General features: G+C 33.6%; 1 protein-coding gene across 1 annotated transcript in view; it reads left to right on the top strand.

Moving 5' to 3' along the window:
- Nucleotides 1-25,904, top strand: part of LOC144845676 (sushi, von Willebrand factor type A, EGF and pentraxin domain-containing protein 1-like) — a 30,390-nt gene extending 4,486 nt beyond the window's left edge. The window contains exons 2-31 of the mRNA XM_078703102.1: nt 6,359-6,614; nt 7,192-7,368; nt 7,642-7,803; nt 8,261-8,440; nt 9,310-9,489; nt 9,708-9,905; nt 10,486-10,740; nt 11,174-11,413; nt 11,669-11,860; nt 12,083-12,201; nt 12,327-12,396; nt 12,704-12,841; nt 13,036-13,251; nt 13,518-13,673; nt 13,952-14,113; nt 14,239-14,400; nt 14,615-14,761; nt 15,287-15,400; nt 15,739-15,852; nt 16,187-16,388; nt 17,040-17,197; nt 17,619-17,817; nt 18,277-18,455; nt 18,668-18,919; nt 19,051-19,224; nt 19,588-19,761; nt 19,925-21,955; nt 22,173-23,999; nt 24,277-24,412; nt 24,770-25,904. Of these exons, the coding sequence (XP_078559228.1) occupies nt 6,359-6,614; nt 7,192-7,368; nt 7,642-7,803; nt 8,261-8,440; nt 9,310-9,489; nt 9,708-9,905; nt 10,486-10,740; nt 11,174-11,413; nt 11,669-11,860; nt 12,083-12,201; nt 12,327-12,396; nt 12,704-12,841; nt 13,036-13,251; nt 13,518-13,673; nt 13,952-14,113; nt 14,239-14,400; nt 14,615-14,761; nt 15,287-15,400; nt 15,739-15,852; nt 16,187-16,388; nt 17,040-17,197; nt 17,619-17,817; nt 18,277-18,455; nt 18,668-18,919; nt 19,051-19,224; nt 19,588-19,761; nt 19,925-21,955; nt 22,173-23,999; nt 24,277-24,412; nt 24,770-24,788 (8,589 nt within the window). The 3' untranslated portion in view covers nt 24,789-25,904. The remainder of the gene's footprint in view (nt 1-6,358; nt 6,615-7,191; nt 7,369-7,641; nt 7,804-8,260; nt 8,441-9,309; nt 9,490-9,707; nt 9,906-10,485; nt 10,741-11,173; nt 11,414-11,668; nt 11,861-12,082; nt 12,202-12,326; nt 12,397-12,703; nt 12,842-13,035; nt 13,252-13,517; nt 13,674-13,951; nt 14,114-14,238; nt 14,401-14,614; nt 14,762-15,286; nt 15,401-15,738; nt 15,853-16,186; nt 16,389-17,039; nt 17,198-17,618; nt 17,818-18,276; nt 18,456-18,667; nt 18,920-19,050; nt 19,225-19,587; nt 19,762-19,924; nt 21,956-22,172; nt 24,000-24,276; nt 24,413-24,769) is intronic.
- The last annotated feature ends 1,268 nt before the right edge of the window (nt 25,905-27,172 follow it).

The following is a 27,172-nucleotide window of genomic DNA, read 5'->3' as shown; positions in this document are numbered from 1 at the left end:
AGATTAAATTCATAACGGTACAATTTTACATCCTACATTTAAAAGCTTCCGATTTCCGCGAAAAGTTGGCAGTTATTAGGCCTACGTGATTAGTAATGTAACATTTAAAATGTTTAAGTAATATTGATATATTCTTACACTGTACTTATTAAATAATACAGATCACTTGGGTCTACTAATAAATTATGAATACATGTGATTTACTGAATTATTTAATTTTTTTAGTCTAGACCAAATTCCAAAAATATTGGCTGATATTTGAAGGGAGTGGTTTTTGTCAAGGGAATGATATTTACGAGTACTGAGCCAATATAGACGCATAAATATAATTTGATCATCGGATCATACTTAATTTGGTTAACACTAGCAGATGGGGCCCAGTAGTTTCTTTTCAATGGGCAAGTAAATATAAATAAAACATTAATTAAATTTGGTAAATCTCTTGAAATAATGTTAAAATTATTCAGTGTCCCTGGGTTACAACGCCAAGGAAGTGGTGTATTAAATGACGCTAACAACGCAACTTCCTTGTTCACACGCAAAGCCGTACGATACGCCATTACGTGGTATACGTGTGAACATATCCAAGTCAAATAACTGGTATTTTACATCAAACGTGTAAACCAGTTAGTTTATATAACCATTTACAATGAACTAATACTTTACAAATATCATATCTTGGATAATCAATAAAACAAAAATGTGAACAGAACAATTAACGGAATATTCTTTCTCAACTACTGAAGAATCTGCAGTAATATATTAGTACTACGCCTAGTTATACAAATATACATACTGAATAAGGGGTGTAAAGCCTTTTATGTCGGGAATTTTTAAACTAAGGTTTTAGGAATAACAGAAGGCACAATCATTAATCTTTCCACAACCGACTCATTGATAATGCAAAATCACCAGATTACCCATGGCGAGCAAATTAAGATAATGTTGAAAGAACTAGAAAAAACTGGATAGGTACAACAGCCATAAACCCTATCCACACCTTGATCATTGAGATTAGACTGAACATGTTACATTTCATAAATCGATCATTTCTATATTTTGTATTAGAAAGTGTCATAGTTGCATTCCGTCTCGTGTTAAATACATTATATTGTGATAGTCTATCTTCTTATTTACTTTTCATTTAAGCAATTTTTTTTCCTCATTAATACGCTTTTTCATGGCGTCCCTTTTCAACATCCATCTCATTTCTGTAGTGTCAACTAATTATATAGTATAAGCCTTCTTGACACCCCTTATTCAGTATGTATATCTGTATAACTAGGCCTGCTATTTATTACTGCAGGTTCTTCAGTAGTTGAGAAAGACTATTACATTACAGTAGTTGTTCTGTACGTTTACGTGTGATATTGTAAAATATTATTTCATTTTAATAGTTAATATAAACTAACTGGATGTCTGATAAATACCAGTTCTTTTACTTTGGGTATGTTCACACGTATGCGACGTAAGGCTGGCGTATCTTATTGTTCTGTTCACATTTTTGTTTTATTGATTATCCAAGATGTGATATTTGTAAAGTATTAGTTCATTGTAAATGGTTATATAAACTAACTGGTTTATAAGTAAGTAAAATACCAGTTAATTGACTTTGGGTATGTTCACACGTATACGACGTACGGCTGGCGTATCGTACGCCTTTGCGTGTGAACAAGGAAGTTGCGTTGTTAGCGTCATTCAATACATCATTTCTTTAGCGTTGTAGCTCCAGTGACGCGGAATAATTTTGACATTATTCTAAGAGATTTATTTACCAATTTTAATTCATGTTTGCTGCAAAGGATTAAGAAACTTAACATCACCGCCGTAGCCAGCAACCACAATTAATTAACTTCAACTTCAACTGTTATTTTACGAATTGCATAAAAAGTGATCGTAGAATACAATTTTTATTTAAAGCAAAAACGGTGGGAAAACAACAAAAAGACTGTTGCTCCAAGTGGCTGCTTATGTATAGTAGGGTGCAATCTCCTAAACATTGCCAACAAAGTAAGAATACACGGATAGAATACATTTCTTAATAATGATACTGTACTATAAAAAAGAATATAGACAAAAAACAATAGGTTATCCTCTAGTGAGAATAACAAAATAAGAACATTTTGATGTTGAAATCATGTAAAATGAAAGAAAATATGAGCCTAGAAATATTTAGGTATATTGGTCCTTAACAAGTCTACTGTGTATACGGTGTACAAGGTATCGGTAGGCCTAACTGTACTCTAATCACAAATATGAATAAGATATAAAATGACATTCTTAATTGATAATAACAGAAACTAAACATTCATAGAAAAGATAGACATTTTATGAAATCGAGTACATGTTAGCTTTAAAGGTTTTTCCAGGTGATAAATCTAATACATCTCAAACTCAACCAAATACGATTGTGTATTGACCCAAAAAGCAAGAAAAAATCGCAAACTTTATCATTATTTTTATCAACGAATCATGATTGAATCGTACGACTGTCAGTTAATGGAAGGTTTCAAATAGCAAGCTTTGGTTATGACTCTATCACCAAAGATATAAAAATATCCATCCCAGCGTGTGCCAAAATGCTGGCATAACATCAACCCCAGGCTCATGGGAAGGTGTTTGACATTAAATATGAACACTATTGTCTAACCCCCGTGTCCACTGCACAGGCAGACGGTCTGAACACGTTAGTGAGAAAATAAATTTCAGCGGGGATGCTATTAAAATAACCCACAACGTATTATCCTCTCTTTAACTAAGATTTACAAAGGACATAGGAAACTTTAGGAGGAAAGCCAAATCTCAGTACGTGGCCCCAAACAGAAACAAAATTCAAGTTCATGTTTTCAGTACCGTTGATTGTCTATACAGGCATATACATTTTATTCATTATATTGTACTCCCTTAACAATTTCCAAAAGAAAAAAATATATGATAAATATTATTTAGAAGATTATAAAATTATTTTATAGTTTCATCTAGTAACAAGGAAACAATAAAATAAATATACAACACAACACAATACGTTTCTGCTGTAGTTTGGGATAACTCTACTTTTATCGGCGAATCATAATGTAATTAGGCCTACATTCTAATTTGAATGCACTGACTGGATATAGTTGTAGCCAGGCTACAAGGAATACATTATTGTATAAATCAAGAACGTCAAAAATACGTCAGCAAGCAACATCAACCAAAAGCTAGACCAAGTCAAAAATGTATCGACATACCACACTAAATACCTAAGGTTTCTTAGCCTAAACATCTAAACACTAGCCGCGGTTGGACTTTTAATTTGAGACTAATTTAGTCATTCGTAATATTTTCATGTTATACAAACCGCATGTTACAAAAAACAATAAAGACTGTATAAAGTTACGTCAATGAACTCGACGAATAGTGCAAAACGTATTGATGTCCTTCATATAAACATGACATAAAAAAAAAACGTAAAAAACTATAAATGATAAATAGGACAAGAAAGAGTTTTACGTCTTTTGAGACGTAAAACGTTAAAAAATATTATAGCCAGTAAATACAATAAAATGTATAAAGTGTTCAATAATTTCAATTAATTAGTTCATTAATCCTAAAACTGCAATTTTCAAATTGACCAATCCTTCTGTGGGAAAAAGTTATAAACTGAAACATGCCTGGAATATACAGTAGAAGAAAATATAAATGAAAAGCTTATCAAATCGAATCAAACCAACGGGGTGTTTTGTCGCCAAGGGGAAGCACGCAAATTTTGATGAACTTTGACCCGTCCATCATTTAGTCAATGTATTACACTCATTAGTTCAGCTTTAACAGCCTAGCCCAAAGTAATGATTTCAATACGCTTCAAATGCAAAGAATGTTCCTTAAAACAACCGTTTCACCACGTTTCACCAGCAAGAATGAAGCTAAACCGGTCAGGTAACTTAAAATAGATGAGTTCGATTGAATGTACGCGCTGCTCCATGCGTACCTCAGTCACTGACCAATCATAACAAAGAAAGGTCTGGATGTTTCAATTTGACAAGCTTTGTAATCTTATATGGACTGAACATTAGGAACAAGTTTATGAATCAGGTATTTAAAAAAGGGACTACAAAGTTTCACTCTAGCCTACTTTAACTACCAAAAGGTGTTCGAATTTCCTGATCTACAATGAAACGACATAAGTATATCGTCAGATATGATGTAAAAATAACACACCGCTTCAAATAAGTAATTCAAATCAATATGAATCATTTAGGCCTATTTGACCACAACAATTTTATTGGGTAAAATTGAATGCTGCAAAGCGTGCTTAAAAGCGTTGATAATTGGTACTACTTATTTTATTTATTCAATGTTCTGCCATATACAATACAAAGAAGACAAAACAAATATAAAAGGCAAGGAAAGACCAAACAGGTGCTAAACACCAATGATAGTTGGTCAACCCAGAACAGAGCACAGAAAATTACATTCTACAATTAAAGCATCTACAATAAAGCGACCAACGACACACATTTTCAGTATCAAAATTATTTAAAAAATAAATATTGAGATAATGTTAATAATTTGGTTTTAAAAGAACTAACAGAAATATATCTAAGTTGCGAATTTATAGTGAACTGATAACAACAAATAATACAACAAAAGTACAAAGTTGTAAAACATTTCGTGGACAGCACGAAGGTCATATCATGGTAGGCCTATTGAAAGTGGACCCAAAACAAGAGGTATTTAAACCTTATCTATGCGTTGGACTAAAAATTAAAATCTATTTCCACTACTTGTTATTCTTCGACAGTATGGCCTGATAATTAAATTATTAACTTCTTTTCGGAGTTGATTTGTATGGTAAAAATAAAGTTGTTTGTTATGGTCATTTTCAGTAGTTTTGTAACAAAACTTGCCTTGCCAAACTAACCCTTAAATAAAATTAATGTATTTGGCGCATGGTTTTTTTACTCAATGTCTGAAGCAATTATAGTAATAATTTACCGGAAAAAAATTAAGTTTACACACATATTTCTTCCTATAAACTTCTTTGTTTTATTATGGTTAAATATGCGGGGCATGGCTTATATAGAAGATGTGAACATGCTGACCTGTACAGTATAATATTTTTTCAGTTAACGGAAAAGGTTTTGCTTAATTAATAAACAAATCTCCAGATATTTCCTTCCTAAATCTATAAACTTGTTCCTGAGCCAACTATCCACAAGTATCATTTAATTGTGATCATTAAACTCCAATACCCATTGTTTTCACTTACACACATTGGGTACTCAGATTAATAATGTTGGAATTGACAAATATTTCCAACATTCTATCAACAAAGGGGCATGATAACGTATACGTAAGTTATATTCTATAGGCATCTTGGGTCGTACAACCTATTACATAGTGTCGTAATATATCGACTACGATCAATCCAAAAATTAGATAAAAACACATTTATGTTGATACGTAATTTAATGATCTTGCTTGAAATTAGAATTATTATTTCTGATAAATACACAGGTCTATAGGCCTAAATCAATGCACCGTCGAGGTAAAATAACACATCATCACAGAGTCGCAATGTATAAGGTAGGCATATTAATCGATCGATTAAAAGATCAAACCAAATGAGAATAAAAAAAAAAAAAGTACCGTACCGTAACATTGGTTTATGAAAGAAAATGAGAAAGTTTGGACGTTTAAAATAAATTAAATAACGGTTAATATAAGGCCGAAATCAATAAAACAATTGTTAATTCTTTGTCCAAATTTAATTTAAAAATAATTGCTTCAAGTTTAAAAATGTCCTGTTGACAGAGAACAATTATCAAAATATTTAACGTGTCTATGCTAATTTTATTTGACGTCTGTTTCCAATTGGCGAAAGTTTGGTTGTCTGGGGAGCGATTTGTACGTTATAATTTAATTGGTTATTTAACCTTTTAAACGCCTAGTTTGTCATGATGTGAAAGAAGCGAACCATGTTTTCACAACCGAGGACGCATCATCTTAGGCTACGTTGCTATAGCAATCAAGACAGGTCAGATATAGGCCACGGACAAGATAATTATGAAATTATCATGCAGGCCTACATCAGCAATGATAATTTAACAGTATATGACATAATATATATCGTTTAACGTTTTAAATTATACTTTTTAAATTATTGATTATGCTTGAATTGGAATAATTGCTGAACATACTATTATTAGGCCTATGTATCAATAATGGGACACCGCTATTATTAGGCAACACTTTAATGTGAAAAACTAAGAGAAAGGCCAATCCCAATACATTGCGTCCCGAAAATGTCTCCTTAATAGGGGTAGTTTGATATTGAATTCTCTTTGAAATTGGATAATTATTATTTAATTTTCAGAGCATTTTGAAGACGGCACGTAATGAGGCCACAAAGGCTGTTTTCTTGATAACAGATGGCTATTCAAACGGCGGCGACCCTCGATCAGTGGCCAAAAAATTACGCGACAGGGGAGTCGAGATATTCACATTTGGCATATCAAATGGAAACATCCGGGAATTGTTTGAAATGTCATCGGAACCTAAACACGAACATTGCTATATATTGCAAGATTTTGAAGAGTTTGAATCGTTGGCACGAAGGGCATTATATGAAGGTATTCTGGGCACTGGTATGGGTAGTAGAGGGAGTATGAGAGAGGGAGAGGAAGAAGACCCGGGTTCAATTTCAGATATGAATGACTTTCAGTAGCCTAAATTAGTAGGAGAGAATAAGTTTTAATTAAGTTTGTTGCTTATCTTGAAGAGGTTTTTTTGCATAACATTGTTAGTGTTTTAATGAAAAAATGAATGTAAAAATATTACATGAATAATGAAAGCTGTCATATATCATATAGAAACCCCAAAAGGATATAATACGTTAAAATTGTATGTGATACATTTGACCTTTGGCTCTTTCGCACACTTCTTTTAGTATCATCATTACGAGTCTGGTATCAATCAATGTGATGTTATCGTTCTAAGCACTCACTTAAAGGGACAGTTATCTGTTTATCCGACTCATTTCTATTTGTAGCCCCAACATCTATGAAATCTGTAGAAAAATCTTGCCTTTGGTCTTTTTTTTACCTTCCTCGGCATCCCGAAAAACCACACCCCTTATCATCTCCTCACTAACATCAAAATTAATCAATCGATTATTAATAATTATGAAATCAATCGTACATTTTTTAGATTTGATGACTGGAGATTATATCAAAGTGAACAACAAGAAATGTGTGACAAATTGTGAAGAACGAGAAGATTGTTGCGATTCTGAGGCAATATGCAAATGTGGTACAATCAGTGGGCAGTATGAATGCGTTTGTCCCGCTGGTTACTTTGGAACTGGTCTGAAGGGAGGATGCCAAGGTATTTTGCATATAATGTATAAAAATCATGTGTAAATTATATATTCATAAATAATACATTTCGATAAAAGATTTTATTGGAAAATGTCATGTTGAAAACCACGAAATAAAAATTACCGGTGCTTGGATTTGAACATATGACCTCCCTCCACTCCCCCATCTCTTACAGAAACTATATAGTTTCTTACCTGTATATTCTTATTAACTTACTTAAACCAATACATTACAACCAACAACAAAATTTGAATATAATGTCTATTTGTATCTATCTCAGCATGTCCAACCAATACGTATAAGAGTGAGCCTTCTCCTGGAGGTATTGGAACCTGTGTACCATGTCCACAGCCTTATCGTTCAAGTCCAATAGCAAGTACATCAATAATAGATTGTAAATGTGACGAAGGCTATGCCGAGGACCTTAGTGGCAGATGTGTGGGTGAGCTAGTAGTATTTAATGTTTCATATAAGAAAATGGAACCAGTAGATTTAAAACACACCTTAACAGACTTATGTCTTGTTGTCTCTCTATGATCTTCAATGATAATCTCCTGATAAGTGACATAAGAGGAGGCACACATTTATGAGACCACATCCACCAAAATTGGTCTACAGATATTCCTGTTTTCTGTCTGTAATGATGATCTTTAATGATCACGAATCTCCCGATGGCGTATCACCGTCGATGAGACCTTTCTTCCGAAAATGAAGCGATACTCTGAAACATCATGTTTTCAAAATAAGCAATACAATCACAGAACAATTCCAGTTCATTTCCACTGAGATTTACTACAAAATTTATGAGAGGATCCTTGTATACTCTCCTGACAACACGCCACCAAACTGCAACAACACGAGTTGTAATTTTGATAAATTATTGTTTCTTTTTTATATAGCTATCAGATGCCCTTCACTGCTTCCTCCAGAGCATGGCAGCTTCATCAATGAGTGTAGCAATCAGATCCACTCAGCTTGTGCAGTTACATGCGAGATAGGTTACAGGATTACTGGTGGAGCTAACCTCGTTCTTTGCACTCCAAAGGGAACATGGAACCAGCAGATACCAGACTGTGAATGTAAGTAGTTTATCTTATGATGCTTCTGTCAGTATTTTGTATAAGGACGATGGAAACATAATAGAAGTGACTGAAAAAAGACTATTCATTAATTTTGTACACAAACAGGGTTAATTAGAGATAAACTAAGATTCTTGCAGATCGTGAAGATCGGTAGAAACTTGAACCAAAGAGCATAAAGCAAAAGCAATAGAGCAAAAAGTACATCTTGCTTGTAAACCAATAATTTTTATTGCTAAGTTATTTCAATCTAAAGTGTAGCCAACATAGTGAAATTGAACAGTTTCTACTATTTCCACACACACAGTTTTAGCAACACTTCTATAAATTGGTAACAAACTAAAGTGTTGACCAATACAGTAACAACAAATAGTAACTAAATTGTTGACAACAGTATAATAGGTAGGACGGCAGCACTTTATTGTGTATCTATTATTGCAAGCTATTCTATAATTGTAAAGTGTAGCTACCATAGTTTAATTGAAAAGGTTTCTACTGTTTCTACGCACATAATTTGAGTAACAATGCTATAAATTAGTAGGTAAATTGTTGACTAACACAGTACATCCAAAGGTAGGGCGGGTTAGTGCTCTTTACTGTGTACTATCTATATATTGATATAATTATGTACAAAACATTCCAAAGATAATAAAAACACACCTTTCGGTTCATATTACTTCATAATCGTGATAACCTTTAATTACTTTACTAATGGTGATTGATCATTTTATTAGAATAAAAATACCCACAAAATCTTTCCCTTTACAGCAAATGTAGTTTAAATGCTTGTTGTGATCTATTTATTATTCCATTCCAATTAATTTAATTGTGAAACAGTCAGTATTAAAATAAAATTTGTTCTGTTTCAGTAAAAAAATGTGAAATGTTTCCAACACCAGAAAACAGTGAGATACAGTGTAGCCGAGAAGATTATGCTTTTGATACAGTGTGCAACACAACCTGCGACCAAGGCTACAAGCTACTTGGCTCTGTTAGCCGAGTGTGTCTTCCAATAGCAAAGTGGGATGGTCTGAATCCAATCTGTAAACGTATGTAATTTAACAAGTTACAATTGCTTGAGATCCCCAGAAGTAATATTTTTACCCATATACTTTTAAACAATTACATATGGGTTGTTCTAAAAATTGTTAATTGTCTCCAAATTATACATACTGTATATTCTCTAGATAATATAATTTTAAGTATTCTTGTGAAACTTATTCCACAAAACCAGATATTCAACATTAATGTGTTTATTTTCAAAAAGCTGTAACATGCAAACCTAAGCTGAAATCACCCCTCGGCAGTTTTTCACCAGCATCATGTACGAAGGAAAGGAATAGTATAGGCCAAGAGTGTGTATTCAGCTGCAATCAAGGGTATGAGGTCATTGGAAACCCCTCTTATAGATGCTTGGATTCTGGGCAATGGGACAGAAAATTTGACCTACTCAATGCTTGTAGAGGTTTGTTAAATAGATTTTTCTAGTGATTAAATCATAACAATATATTGTACAGATGCGGTGAGTCTATTGATGTCTAGAGACTAACAGGAACACAGAAGACAATTCCATACAAATTAGTATAGAAGTATAATTTTGCTTGTAGATGTTTGTTAACTTAAAAGATTTAAAAAAAATGCATTTTAAGTGAATATGTGCAGAAGAAAACTACTACAAAAAAATAATATTGTTAAATATATATTTTGTTTTCTAGTTCCTGGTATATTTTTTCGGTTTTTCTACTCTAAAAATGATAATTACATTTGTTTAAACTTTGTTTCTCCATAACTGTCTATGGAATGCCATTTATGCCCAAACTGTTTAGAAATAAAGCAAATCCATTGTACAGTAACTATACACTAAATCAAAAGCAAATTCCACATAGGCTTCAGGAGAAATGTTACAACAAACAATGTGTTCAATATTTACAGGTCTGTCAGGTATTACTTTGTAGCTTAAAAATATTAACCTTTAAAACAATTAGTAACTGTGTCCTCCATTTAAGGTTTATTTAAATACTATGTTGTTTAATTTATCTCTGCAGATATCACATCACCAGATATTACTTGTCCACATGATATATACCTAGAAGCTCAGCTGCATACCAACAAGGCAGAAGTGTCACAGCGTAGATGGCGTGTGCCAAGAGCTAGCGATAATTCCAACAATGTTACCGTATCAGTCCTTTACAGAACACTACCGCCCTACATTTTCACTATTGGTAAAAATAATATAACGTATGAGGCTCGTGATAGAGCAGGGAACACAGCGCATTGTTCTTTCATGGTGTATGTAAAAGGTAAGTAGTCTTTCTAAAAAAATGTATTTGTATAAGACATTGTCTATAGCAACTTTGATTTCATTCATTCATTCATTTTTTTAAATTTCGGATAGCACATCCAACAAAATGTACAAAACAAAGAACAAAATCAACCAGAAAATTAAACCACCATCACAACCTAAAATATTACACTATTTTGATACATTGTTATCAATTGTTGGTGAAAAGATTACTGATTACTGAATATTAATTTCAGAGATAACCAATGATACTGGAATTTGCTGAAAAGGATTACAATGCAAAACACTTTTAAGGAATATGCCATTTAAAAATCTAGTTATAACAATATACATTCCAAGTAACAAAAGTTGTGTAACATACATAATATTATATCTTTTTCTGCAAAATTTGTAAGAAAGTGCTTGTTCATCTAAAATATTTCTGATTGCAGATATTGAGAGACCGATAGTTGTCAAGTGTGGTTCTCCACCTCCAATTCTGTCCCCAAAACCAATGACAAGTGTAACATGGAAAGAACCAAAGTTTTCAGACAATTCTGGATTGAAGCCTGAAATAGTGTCTTCACATCGACCAGGGGACCAGTTCCCCTGGGGTACAACAGTGGTAAAGTACAGGGCTGCAGATCATTCTGGAAACACCAAGACTTGTGATATTATTATTGAAGTTCAAGGTAAATTCACATTTTTATTTTGGATAAACTCTGAACATTTTACAGTTTTAATAAATCACAACTTGCCATTTTGGCAACCTGATTGACAATAAGAGACCTACGGCAGGGATTGGGAAAAGGCAACTAAAAACACAAGAAGCCCAAACTAGGAGTAACTAAAAGGACATTTTACCTAAAAGTAGAATTATTTGTGAACAGACAAAAATAAAAAAAAGACAAACTAAAGTATTTCTATATTTTTGGTTCAATTTATAGAAAGTGCATGTAAGGTTCCTCAGAGTCCATATGCTGGACATGCAGACTGTAACCAGTACGGACAAACTTTAAATTGTACAATAGCGTGTAAAGATGGATTCAGTTTTGCCATCACGCCACATCCAGTGTACTACTGTTCACCAGATGGAGTCTGGAGTCCAGAAGATTCTATGCCTTGGCCTGACTGTTCAGGTATGTACTCTTTCTGATCATCTAATTGTTGTATTATTCTTTTGCTATTTAACCTAACAAACGAGTGATTAAATCATAACAATGTATTGTACAGATGCAGTGAGTCTATTGATGTCTAGAGACTAACAGAAACAGAAAATTCCATACAAATTAGTATAGAAGTATAATTTTGTGTCATGTGTAACTAAAATACATTAAATCCTGCCCTTTTTTCTCCTATAGAGTATAAGTACATAAAGAGTGTACAATTGCCAGTAAGGGTGAAATATTCCTTGTCAAAGTGTAATGAAGAAAGTATTGAGCAGATTAGAGACAAAATAAGTACAAGCATTGATGTACAGGTTTGTAATAAATAATTAACATGTATCATTTTAGATTTGGCATTAAGTTAATTAGGAGGTTTATTACATGTTTATACTAATCTAATATTTTAATAACCATATTTATCTACATTTCTTTATTGTAGTTAAACAAGCTCTGCGGTCAGAGATATAAATGTATTGTCTCTTATATAGAGGCTAATTGCAAAGATCAAGGTATAATTATTTTTATTCAATAGTGTACAGGCCATTATGGTCCTTTGGTAAAAGCGAAAACATAATTTTGTCTAAACGACAAAACTTGGAAATCTAAGCAGTACATGGGTGTATATAAATTACTTGAAAACATGGGACACTTACACCATGTGCCAATAAAATAAATTTGGGAATGTGTTATTAGATTGGATTCAAATGGAAACTCACATACTGTACTGTACATCATGGAGGCTTATTTAGTAACATTATTTATTTAGTTACAATTCACATTATTTATTGTATTATTATGTATTTAATATGTTTGCAGATGATTCACATTTTGTGAGAAAACGAAGTGTTGAACAAGAGGATGAGAATGTCAGAACTTTTGATCAAAATCTGAATATACACAACACAAATGTTTCACAATCAGAACCAGAAGTTATAGTTGAAATAATCATTAATGGTAAACTTTACTTATTTATTCATTTTTACATAAACAGTATGAAACAGTTCACAAATTATACAGGGCTTTCATTGGTTAATAATGGAAATAATAGTCACATTAATATGTGAAAAGTAGAACTCAACCACGTTGAAAAAAAACCCCAAAAAATCTTTCTGCAAAATTTACTAAAGTACACATATATTTATTTTTAGCCAATCAGGCAACACCATTTACCTCTGATAGTGAGATTGGAGAACCTGATGAATTTCAGAACCTGGCAAATGCATTAGACAGTATAAAAACACTGTTGAACTTTGAAATAACTGCTGATGTTTTGAATGTAACACAAGGCAGTGGACAAGCAACTTTTGAACATGTGAAGGGGACATGCCCAGAGGGAACAGTGCTAAAAGAAGGCAATAAATGTGGTAAATATACTGTAGCTCTAATTTCAAATAATAATAATAAAGTTAAATTTTACATACCAGATGTGCCAAACAGTTCTGTAGGTTGAGTACGTTGCAACAAGCATTCGGTAAACCTTCCTCTCTGTACAGTATGTTCTTGGTATTTTAATGCATCTTAATGTTTTGTTTAATTTTGTTGCTGAGTCATATACTAATGGAAAACGTGAATGTGATATTGTTTTATACACATAAATAACTACAATTTGAAACACCACTTTGTTTTTTAGTGAATTGTGCAAAGGGCACATACTATAAGAATGGGAAGTGTGTCAAATGTCAGATTGGAACTTACCAGACTGTAGAGGGCTCAATGGAATGTCAAGAATGTCCAACGAACTCGTCAACTTTATATAAAAGATCTAAAAATCAAGATGATTGCAAAGGTAAGTTTTAAAGCCTTAATACCAAAATATCAACAGGGAGCAATGGTATTCACTATCAACCACATCTCAGCATATGTATAGAGAAAAGGCCATGATTGTTTATTTTGATACCATGATAAATTGTATTTATTGGATCAAAGTATAGTAATTATAATAATAATCATTATCTGAAAATTTATGAAAGGCTCTTTACAAAAAAAGTCTTACAGTGCTTAGCAAGAAAAATTGTTAGTGTTTTGACTTACTTACCTACATAAAACTTCTTTCTCATCTCACAGACATTTGCCCACCAGGAACATGTTCCAACACTGGCTTAGAACAGTGTGAGAGCTGTGGCCAAGGATCTTATCAACCCAATGCCAATAGTACAGATTGTCAGCCTTGTCCGTATAACACCACAACTGCATCTACTGGTGCTGTTTCTCATTTGAACTGTATCTGTAAGCATAAATGAAAATAAATGTTAATATGCTTATATTTACTTGTACATTTACAGAATTATATAGTTGTTCAAAAATACAATATACCATAAAAATAAAAGTTCTGTCTTTTGTATTATTTTCAGCACAATGCCAGCCTGGGTTTGTTTCAGACACTGGGTTATCTCCCTGCTACCCCTGTCCAGAAGGGTATTACCAGTCAGAAGTGGGACAACAATACTGTGATAAGTGCCCAGCAGGGTCTACTACGAGTTCAGTTGGATCACAATTGTTGGAAGATTGTAATGGTACGTTTACAATACAATTGTAACAATATTTCTTTTTTAAATATTAGAGACATAAAAGGTAGCTTACTGTATGGGGAGGATTAAAGTTAAACAATACTTTTTGTTGAAACAAATTTAATGGGAACTCATCTCATAGGGCAGAGTAACTCAGGGGAACAAGGAAACTAATTTTGTAGATTTAGTTACATTTTAACATAAATAAACTTTTTTTCAGTTGAGAAACAAGTAGCTCAAAAGCCAAATATTAATGTTGTACCAAGAATAGTATTTAACGAGTGCTTCAAACAACCATGTAAACATGATGGAACCTGTCAAAAGAATGAGGGGGGATATGTGTGCCTTTGTCGGTCTGGATTTGAAGGTATGAGACATCTTCTTATAATAATAATAATGGAAGTCTTATAGCGCCTAATACAATTTTTCAAGTGCTTTACACACATAAAATATCCTAAGATAACCATGGTTGAATTCTTAATAATATTTAATAGAACTTTGTAGATTTTTAAGTACTTATCTATGCAGAAAAAATCGATAAATGCAACTAAACTCGACTTTGTTGAGGGATACTGTACCGTGCTAAGTTAATTAAATTTAACTTTATTTAACCATGGAGGCCCAGATCAACACATGGTTGTTCTTTCTTGGGGCCGTGCACATACAAAAAAAATAAATACAAATACAATTTCAGCAATGTTTTTACAATATTATGTACAGTATATAAATAAATATTTAAAGGTTTTAATAAAGTTTATGTTTAAATTATTTTAGGCATGATATTAAATGCCTAAAATTGACTGTATTGGTAAAGCATGCCTGTTATCTTCCAATCTACAGTGTCATATTTTGATGTTTTAAACAATGAATAATGTATACGCTTTACCTGTAGGTGCGCATTGTCAGGTAGATGTAAATGAATGTGATGGTGTAGTCTGCATGAATAATGGAACATGCCATGATGGAATCGATGTGTTTAACTGCACTTGTGAACCAGGATATCAAGGTAAATTCAATTCAAATTGACACTGCTTAAGCCCAGCACACACTGTAGCTGGCTGAGCCAACTGGCACAAATAACACTTTGCGTACCACAAAATTCAGCCGATAGCTATAGTGTGCGCTGGGCTTTAGGCATACTGGTACGATGACAGAGCCAGGAGTACTGAACCCTGGAATATTTGGTGAGAAATCTGCTTTTGTTATTTTTAATGTTGTAATGTTGTACATCATATCTATCTTGTGCATTTTTTTTAGAAACTTCTACTCATAACAGTGGAAAAATATGTCGCAAAAAAAAAAGTTATAGAAAAATAATAATATTGTTTAATAACCAATAAACAGGTGTCCTTTGCGATGAGGATATAAACGAATGCCAGTCAAACCCATGTCAAAACCAAGGCAGATGCACCGATGACATCAACAATTACTATTGTGATTGTCCAGAGGCGTATACAGGTATCTTGATGAATTCAACCTTTAATACTAATAATATACTTTATTCCAAAGTGTCAAAATATATATTAAATAATGCTTATGACTTTATTTATGTTGATTAAAAATATGTGTAAATCCAACAGCAAGTAACTAAACTACAAGTCTTATTTGAAGCTTAGGGAGTAGAGTAGAAAGAATCGCGAGTTTAATCCTGACACTAAGTCGGGATTAAACTCTATATTGGAGACAAGCATGTTAACTTTGGTACTTTTTTATGCGCTTTAAACGTTTTGCCTTTGGACACGGAAAAAAAAAGCATGTTCACTACCAAGCTTATTACAATATTATTTTCCAGGCTTAAATTGTGAGATTGAAGTGAATGAATGCTTATCATCTCCTTGTGCCAATAGCGGTAGATGTAGTGATGAAATCGGTGGTTTTAGATGTCTTTGTCCTGATGGTTATTTTGGTGATCGGTGTGAGTTAGAAATAAATGAATGCGACAGCACTCCATGTGAATATGGGGGCACTTGTATCAACCAAGTGAATGGATTCAGGTAATCTTACTTTCTATAGTATATATGTATATTGCTATACAATGGTCTACCCTGCAGTGTAATGTATATATAAACACTAAATAATATTTATTTAGAAATGTACAATGTTAAATAGTGAAAATATTATTAAGCAAAGTTTAAACAGTTACCGGTACATTCACTGATTATATTTAAATAACATAGGATAAAACATTACTGATGATACGTGACAGGCGGCCAGGAATGATATGACATTATGCCTTTCCTCTCCTTTTTTAGAGTTAGTTTTAACAGATTTTGTACTTCATTCATTCATTAATCAGTGGAAAATAACTTCCATTTATTGTCATTTGCATATAAAATATACATATTATACAACAAGGTCATATACATGTCTGTAGTCGCATGCTCAAGTTAGTGTTTACCGACCGACCGACCAACCGACTGACCAACCAACCGACCAACCGACTGACATACTGAGCTGTAGAGTCGCATTTAAAAACAGATAAATAAAAAATAAACACATCACTCTCGTACAGTAATACTGACAAGCATTCAGTGCCCGAATATATCACAAAGAAAATATATATCACAAAGAAAATATTACTTTCTTTGAAATGCAATAAGAACATACCTGTATGCTCAGAATAACTTGATATTTTTCCATACAAGCTGTACCTGTTTGAATGGTTTAGAGGGTGATCGTTGTGAGATCAACACAAATGATTGTCAGCATGAACCTTGTGTTAGTGGTGCCACATGTCAAGATCTTATCAATGATTTTAAGTGTTTATGTCATCCAGGCTATGGGGGTAAAGTTTGTGACATTGGTAAGAAAACATGTTTGTCATGTAAAAGTGAATTATTATCTTATGTGCAACCTGGGATTCCAGGAACCATGACATATATATTTTGTCCATACTATTGTTTCCATAATAAAGCAAAGTTAGGTTTTTTCTGGACCTACCTACAATGTTATTTTTCACTTTCGTACTAACAATGGCAAAGACAAAATGATGGTATTTGAGCAAACCAGAGTTAAACCAGTTCATGTCTGTTTAACTTTAGTACCAATTTACCAAACCAAGTTAAACCAAGAGTGAACCAGAACCATTGAACCACAAATAAGGCCAACATACCACCAAAAATACTAATAATTTGTTTTAAAACAATTATATCAATCTTATGTCAGCTCAAATAATTTGAGTACCTGCACATGTCAAATACTTAAAGTTAAATCTTTTTTTTCAGAATTACCTTCCAACTTCAGTTTATCTTTTGAATACACTGGTACAACAGACTATATACTACTTGATGGAATTCCAGATTTGCATGCCATAACTGTTGCGTTTTGGATGCGTACCTCAGACACTGAAAATTGGGGCACTGCAATCTCCTACACTGTTGATCAGGACTCATTTGATGATCTTGTTTTGATGGATTACACTGGGTAAGTGCTGCATATGAACGGTGATAGACTCACTGTACTGTAGATGGCTGTTTCTACTAGACACAATGAATGAACATTTTAATTTATCTTATGTGACAAGATTTTCTGGGTAGCCTGAGAGCTTTAGATAACAAGAATGCAGACCTGATTGTAATTTTATCAATTAGGGCCCTAAGTTAAACCCTGGACTGCAAGGGCTCTTTAAAGACAGACCATTTAAAAACACAGGGTATTTTTTGAGTCAAAATCTTTAAGCTACTTTAGATTGTGACAGACATTTTCAATATTTTAACGTTACATATTTATTCTTCTTGAATTTTACTCTATTTTTTCTATTTGACTCAATTCTAATCTTGTGTTACATATAATCGCAAGGCACATAGATTCTAGTTAACAATTGAGGTTTTAAATATTATGGCATTACAGTTTCATAAAATTTGTCTTGTACTGATATTGCAGGTGGGTAATAAAGGTGCGTAATACAACAGTGATAACTGACTTACAGACTAATGATGGAATATGGCATCACATGGCTCTCACTTGGAGCAGTATTGGTGGAGAATGGCACCTGTATTCAGATGGAGATGAAGTGATTCAGCAACTAACTGTACCTCTTGCAGTCAACGATATTATCCCAGGTGAGAGTCTGAAAGTGTTATGAAACATTTTTGTGTTAATATTGCACCAAATCCCACAAAACATTTTTATCAAATTTCTGAAATAACATTTTCAAATCTTGCAAATATTGAGTTCAGTATTATAAAAATGAAATACTGCACTTCACAAATATTAAGTAAATAGGATTTTGACACTTTTAAAATATTTAAATATTTACCTTTCTGAAATACAGGTGGTGGTGTGTTTGTGATTGGTCAGGAACAAGACACCTTAGGTGGTGGATTCAGTTCTCGTGAAGCGTTCATTGGAAATATTAGTCATCTGAATGTTTGGGATTATGCATTTAGTGCACGTGAAATCGCCTCATTATCAAGAACGTGCGAGCAGGCTCGTGGCAACGTCCGTGGCAATGTGATTGCATGGCCTGATGTCAAGAAAGGCATGTATGGCCGCGTCAAATCTATACCCAATCATTTTTGTTCAGGTTTGTGAATACATTTTATAAAAGTTCTTTATAAGTTAAAAAGGAGAAGATATTCATATTATGGTCATATCAATTAAGGTAAATAACTGAAACTTAAGATGAATACTTACCTTTTTAAATTGTATTTTAAGGTTGTCCTAAGCCTGTTGAGATTGACCATGGTTCAGTGTCAGGCTACCTACCATCAACTGCTCTACAAACGATTACATACAGCTGTAATGCTGGTTATATAATGGTTGGAATCCCTGAAGCATCATGTAAAGTCTATGGTGATTGGCTGTTCCAAAAACTTCCAAGATGTTCCAGTAAGTTTAGTTCAGTACAAAAGTTTGAAGTAAAGATATTTTATAGGGATGGGAGGGAGCAGTCTTTTTTGCAAAAAAAAAAAAAATTTGTTTTGACCAAAGCCAGTTTATGCCTATTTACCATCACTTCTGCTGATAATCTCTGATTTGAAAGGATTTTAGCAAAAAAGAGGCGGTGTTTACTCTGGTTATGGGCTTGCAGTGCAGCCCAATAACATGGATTAATGGAAGTGCTCATAGTGGCCGCCATGACATGTTTCTTAGGGGAATCTAGTTAACTTTAGTGCCTTGAGACAATCTCAAGTCTGTAATGCTTCTTACTACCAATAATGAACTCTAAATTATCATCATCTTTTTCTGTAGAAAAATTCTGTGGACATCCTGGATTCATAGATGATGGTGACTTCATTGGAGATAACTTTGATTTCAATGACACAATCAAGTATCAGTGTTATGATGGTTTCAAATTAGATGGTGCAGATACACGGCGATGTTCGGAAGATGGTGAATGGGATATCCCACCTCCTCAATGTTTAGGTAACTTAAATGAACAATAAATTTAAATATAAAGTGGATTTTCTTCTGTATTAGGGTAAGCCAAAAGACCAATAAATTTTTAACAAAATTAACATCAACATTTTATTTAATTGTATTTCACCGGTTTCTTTAATGAAGTTTTTAAATTTATTTTTCTTTAAAGAAATCCTATGCAACAAGGTTCCAACAATATCGAACGGTCAGGTGAATTTTATTAGCCAAACACAGAATAGACAAGGATCTACCTTCAACGTGTCTTGCAACCAGCACTACATGTTAGAGGGACAAAACACAGTGTCATGTCAGCGCAATGGCCACTGGTCTAGAATGCCGAGATGTCGGCCTTTGACCTGTAAACCATCAGTAATTTCAAATGGTTATAGAAAGCAGAACACAGACCCTGTTAAAATTGGTGATCATGTGACTTATTTCTGTGATCGGGAATTTGAGCTGATTGGAGAACCAGTTTTAACTTGTGAAGCAGATTTAAGATTTAACGGTAGTGTTCCACATTGTCGAAGAATTCGATGTTCTTCAGTTCCAACTGTGCCAAACAGTGAATACAGTCCTATCAAAGCCGAATACCTCTTTCATCACACTGTTCAATATACATGCATCCAGGGTTTCAATATAGAAGATGTTGCAGTGTTATCTTGTGTTGCTATGGACACATGGGATAATGACCCACCACATTGTGTTCCTCTAACTTGTCTTCCACCAGAGGAGATTGAACATGGGCGCATCATTGGAACAGATTTCTCTTTCCAGCATTCTATAACATATGAATGCAATTCTGGTTATCGAATCACTGAAAATGTACACCGCAGTTGTCTTGCTAATGGTACTTGGAGTAATACGATGCCAAGGTGTACACCAGTTGAATGTCCACCACCTCGACAACAAAATTATATGAATATCGTTGGCGATTCATTCCAATACAATGATATTATATTGTTTACTTGTCATGAAGGATATTGGTTAGACGGAGAGAGTACAATACAATGTGGTGCTGAAAAGCAGTGGAATGCCACAATCCCAACATGTCGAATCATTGATTGCGGAAAGCCACCAATGCCACCTGACAGAGTAGCACATTACATCACTGGACATACTTATGGTAGTCAAATGAATTATTTCTGTAAAGAAGGCTACAGGCCATTAAAAACCGGGACTGTGTTTACATGTGGATCCAATGGCTCATGGATCGGAGAGCTGCCATCATGCAAAATAGTATCTTGTCTTCGGCCTATTATTCCTATACATGGTTTTATGAATGGACAGAATTTTACTTATGGAAGCACTGTGACATTTAGTTGTGAGGATAGGTATTTAATGAATGGGAACTCAACAATAACATGTGGAGCAAATGGAAAATGGAGCTCAAATGTACCCGTCTGCTTGGCTATGTGTGATAAACCTGTATTTTCTCCAAACACTATCATTACCAGTCAGGGTGGCGTCTTCACTCTTAATAGCACGTTGACCCTAAGTTGTGATAGAGGTAAAAAGATAGTAGGCCTGTCAACTATAACCTGTCTAAAGGATGGGTCATGGTCTGGAGAGCTTGGTAAATGTATCGATATTGTTTGTTCTTCTCCGGATATTCCAAATGGTGTTCCAGATGCATTGGATTTCAGGGAGAATCAAACTTTGTTGTTTCACTGTTTGGATGGGTATCAAATAGTTGACGGAAATAAATTTGTGTGCACGCATTCTGGCAAGTGGCAGGGGATCATGCCATCATGTGAACTCATCTCATGTCCAACTATCACCAACTTTCCAAATGGACAGTTCATCGCTGCAAGTTTCAAATACAGAAGTGAAGTAAGTTTCAGTTGCAATGCTGGCTATCAACTTATTGGAGCAGAACGAATCATTTGTAGATCTAATGGTGTATGGAACCCTCTGATTCCAATCTGTGTGAAAGTGTCCTGTCCAGACTTACAAATTCTTAAGAATGGCTTAATACGAAATAATGATAACACATTTGGAAGTGTTGCAATATTCTCCTGCATACAAGGATTTAAACTTGAGGGCAGCAATGAGTTAAGATGCTTGGAAAATTCACAATGGAGTGGTGAGCAACCAATTTGTGTCGCTGTAACCTGTGGACAGCCAATGGTATTAGAAAATGGTGATTTCACTGTAAATGGCAATGTGTCCTATTACTGCCTACCGGGTTTTACATTAATAGGTAAGTTTATATTAAAATATAGGTAAGTTTAATATATTATAATTTGAATAATGAATTTTAAAATTGAATATTATTGGTGTAATAGCATTAAATTGCAAATAAATGTTAGTTTTGTATTTTTATTATTAATTTACACATTTTTCACACTTTTCAGATTAGATAAAACATTTTTGTCATATAATATGGTGAAAGATAATTGTTTTTCTTCATAAAATAGGAAAAAGCATTTCAACGTGTCAAAATGATGGTACATGGAGTGAGGGACCACGGAGTTGCAAACCAAATACTTGTTCACGACCAGCTTACTTTCCAAATGGATATTACACACCTGAAAAAAGAAGTTACTTGTTTACTGATCAATTAGTATACACATGTAATCAGGGTTACACACTTCAAGGAAACAGGCAACAGATATGTGGATGGAATGGAAAATGGAGTGGTGGTCGTGTACGGTGCAGACGGAGTTCATGCCCGCAGCCTACTGCTCCATCTAATGGATTTGTGCGAGTTGAAGTTTTACCAAATGGATCAAAACGTAGTCATTACTCTTGTCAAGAAAATTACATGTTGGTTGGAGAATCATCATCAATGTGTTCTTCACAGCGCTGGAGCAGTGCCCAACCTCAATGCAGATTAATAGATTGTTCACTTCCACCAAAACCAAAAAATGTTGTTGCTATTCGTAATGGAACAACATTAGGAAGTGTTGTTACTTACTCTTGTAAAGTAGGGTATAGGTTCGTAGGTAAACCCAAAAAAGTGTGCCTGGAATCTTCTAACTGGAGTCGTGGACAAGTGAGATGTATTCAAATAACTTGTCCAAGGCTTGATGCTCCAGAAAATGGAGGTGTTTCTGACCATCTATTAACAGTCAACAGTCTTGCACGATACCACTGTTTGGATGGCTATGATCTAATAGGTCATAGCAAACGCACATGCAGCAAAAATGGTGTCTGGACAGAAGCAGCCCCAACATGCAAGCCAGTTACGTGTCCAATACCACGTGAAATAGAGCATGGAAGAATACGTTATGATGAAGTTACCGTTACATCAGTTACACATTATGAATGTAATGAAGGATTTTCAATACATGGAGCTAAATCCACAAGGTGTTCAAGTTCAGGAAGATGGAAACCATTGCCACCAACATGTGAAATCATTTCATGTGGAGTTCCTGACAAACCAACACATTCAGTTATCAATTATGCAGATGGCACATATCAGGATGTTGTCACATACATGTGTGATATTGGATACAATCTTGATGGACCAACTGAAAGGACATGCCTAATTGATGAAACATGGAGTGATTCAGCACCAGTTTGCTCTTCTGTCAAATGTCCACCACCCCCTCTATTTACAAATGCATCGCCTGCAAATACAAAATCAGACTACAGCTTTGGAGACATCATTAATTTTGTATGTAGTCCTGGATTCAAACCGCAAGGAAACACTATGATATGCCAAGCTAATGGAACTTGGAATTTTACAACCAATCCATGTATTGCAATCGAATGTCCATCTCCACTTGTCTTGCATGACAAACATCTCACTGTTAGTGGTCTTAATCATTCAGTTGGAGCAGCTATAGAATTAAGTTGTAAGAATAATTTTAAAATTCATGGACCAACCTCATTAACATGTAATAGTAATGGTGCATGGAATGGCTCAATCCCAGTATGTAAACCATTAACCTGTCCTCCATTAAACCTTACGGATGGTGAAGTCACCATGTTCGAAAATGAAAATGGACACAGAACAGTTATTTTCAGATGTAATTCTGGGTTTGAAATCAATGGTGTTGAAAGCAGCACATGTATTGCAGATGGAACATGGGATAATCCTAAACCACAATGTGTAAAGACTTCTGGCTGTGGACCAGCACCCGATATCCAGAACGGTAATTATCGATTGGGAGTCTCACCAAGAGGTCATCAAACTGCTTTCTACACTTGTACCAATGGTTATGTAATGAAACATTATCGAAGTCAAATGTACTGCAATGTCAACAACCAGTGGCAAGGACATTTGCCTCAGTGTGTTCGTAAGTATAACAAATGTACATACACTCTAGAAAGTGTGCTATTCAATCAAACAGAAGTTCAAAATTAATTTCTCTCCATTTTTTCCATCCTTATTTGTATTTTTATTTATTGTTAACATTTTTGCATAACTGAAGATAGTTAATCACCATAAAGAGACATACGGTTCATTTGAGCATACAACACAGCCAAGATGTTTTCTTCCAATTGCCAAGTTTGTGTTTATGGTGTCAGTGACAATCCGATGATCTACAAGTCATTTAATATTTTTTTCCCTAGCTATACATGCCATCTACTATCCAAGAACACCAATCTGTACTCAACACTGTCGTAATGGTGGTATTTGTGTAGGTTACAATGTCTGCCAATGTCCTGCTGGCTTCACTGGTGAAAGATGCCATACTGGTGAGTATGAGTACAGGTATACATATAGTACAATAAATTCAACAGAGAAAGAATGGAGAATATCAAATTATTGGCCAACAAATAGGGCTATAATATGATTGACTAGCATAGACAAAGTAAACTATATATTATGTAAAAATTAAAAACGTACAACTCTATTAGAAATAATTTTTAAAATACAAATTGTGAAAATATAACACGAATATTGTTTTGTAATTTGTTTATAAGTCAATCTTAAACTTTAAAACTGCTAGGCCCAGAATAATATATTTGTAAAAAAAACCCTTTAAAATGAGATTTCTTTCCCTTTAAACCTGGTTCTTGCAATTTTAAATATATATTATTGCTTTTTTTAATTTTCTTTTAGCTGTACACAACTAATTTAAAGAAGACAGAAGACTGAAAGCTGGGTAAAAAGTGATTAAAGACCAATTATGTACAAATTTAAATTTAATATTAAACAATCTATCATAGTGATTTATATTACTGACTAAAATGAGCACTTAAATTGTTGGATATCAAGGCATACTAAGTGTTCTTAAATGATCACATGTTGAGGGGTTGAAAAAGATATCTTGTGTCTTTGTTTTCTAAATCTATGTTCATATTATATTAGCCCCCACTCCCCCTTCAGTTAAAAAAACCCCAAAATCATAGGATTTGAAGTATAGTTTAATGCCATGATCTGTTGGGTTTATGCATTATTTAGTTTAAACCGATTAGTTGTGAACACCAGTATAATATTTGGCATCAATTAGATACCTTTAGTATTATGTTGTACACTAATAAACATTATTGTATATAGAAATTGCCAGAAAGCTAATTATGACCAAAAAAGTGTTTATTTTGCTGTATTTTTAATCATATAATATTATGAATGGTGTATGCTATGTCTACTAACTAGTTTAATCAGAAGTTTAACAATGTTGTAGAGAACATGATTCATTTGTTAATTTCGACAATGATATACAAAAATATATTTGATAATATGATGACAAATTTTAAGTAATAATAACATAATAATGTAGTTTTCAATCATTATTCTATTACATACCAAGATGTGTTATATAATCATTAAACAATTTAATGTAAAATAGATTTTTATTTGTTTTTTGTTTTGAACTATGCATTAGTTTTGTATATAAATTTGAAGCTAATAATTACATACATATTTAAAACAAATATTATTAATATCAGAAATATGATTCAAGTAGTAAGCATGTACAGTATTATATAAATCTAGTTGTAGTTGAAATATATCTATTGCATAAGCTAAGAACATTTAGCAACATTTAGGATTTCATTCTGGTGCATGTTGTTCTTTTGTTTCTCTGTCATTTATGGGTTATCACTTTTGTGACAACTTTCGAAATTCTACTATAAATTCTCATTTTCTGTGGTCGGAGTTTGGCCATAAAAAAGAATTGTCCCCATTATCATTGACATTTTGTTTATTTAAACTGTAAATATTGTTTTTAGCTGTGTATGCATAATAAACTCATGGAATACCAATATTGTCTTATCTTTTTGATTATCATGTTAAGTTCTTATAAAATTATTATTATTATTATTTTTTTGGAGAAATATTATACCACCTCTGTACAAAAGGTTTGATTTTGTTACGTCAAGTTCTGCAACCACCTCGGTAGTGCAGTTGGTATTGTATATGTAAGCAGTGTTCAGTGGCATAACGGCTATGAGCACTCACTGGCTAAACCCAGGGGCCCCTCAGCAGTGGCCAGGGGAAAAAAACAGGCATTAAAATATGTCGAAAAAGGCTAAAAATGCACATACGTCACACCACTGGCAGTGTTTGTTAAAATGACTTGTGTCGGTTTTAATGCATATGCATGTTACAAACACAAGGAACTGAAAACTAACTAATTATAATTTACCAATACTGAAATTTCATACGGAATGAGCACCACTCAATTAACCAGCATAAAAACCCTCAGAAAATGTTATGCTTTCACTTTATTTGATCTTGATGGAGTGGAGTTGTGGCTTGGTGGTTATGATGCTTGGCTACCACTCCAAGGGTCCTGGGTTCAAGTCCCGTCAGGATTTTTTCTAAGGACAAAATTACAACTCTACTCCCAAAGACTTGTAATAAGACTTTGTTTATGTAGAGCATCTTGTGTATATGTTTGTCTTGTGAACCTCTGAGGGTCACTAATAATCAGCAATTGCTGGATGGATCACCCTCTTTAAATATGGTTTAAAAAAAAAAAAAAAATGCATCCAGAACAAGAATTCAAGTTTTCAGTCTAATGAATGAATGGGGTGAATGAATGAATGGATGGAGTGAATGAATGAATGGAGTGAATGAATGAATGGAGTGAATGAATGGAGTAAATGAATGTAGTGTGTGAATAAATGAATTGAATGAATGGATGAATTAATGAATGAATGGATGGAGTGAATGAATGAATGGATGTAGTGAATGAATGAATGAATGGAGTAAATGAATGAATGAATGGATGGAGTGAATGAATGGATGAATGAATGGAGTGAACCAATTGAATGAATGAATGGAGTGAATCAATAAATGGATGAATGGATGAATGAATGAATTGAATGAATGAATGGAGTGAATGAATGAATTGAATGAATGGAGTGAATTAATGGAGTGAATGAATGGAGTGAATGAATTGAATGAATAGAGTGAATGAATGGAGTGAATGAATTGAATGAATGGAGTGAATGAATGGAGTGAATGAATGAATTGAATGAATGGAGTGAATGAATAGAGTGAATGAATGGAGTGAAT

This window comes from Antedon bifida, chromosome 6 (assembly GCF_963402885.1).
Source record: "Antedon bifida chromosome 6, ecAntBifi1.1, whole genome shotgun sequence".
NCBI classification, from domain to species: Eukaryota; Metazoa; Echinodermata; class Crinoidea; order Comatulida; family Antedonidae; genus Antedon; species Antedon bifida.
This window is presented reverse-complemented; position numbering and strand designations above follow the sequence as displayed.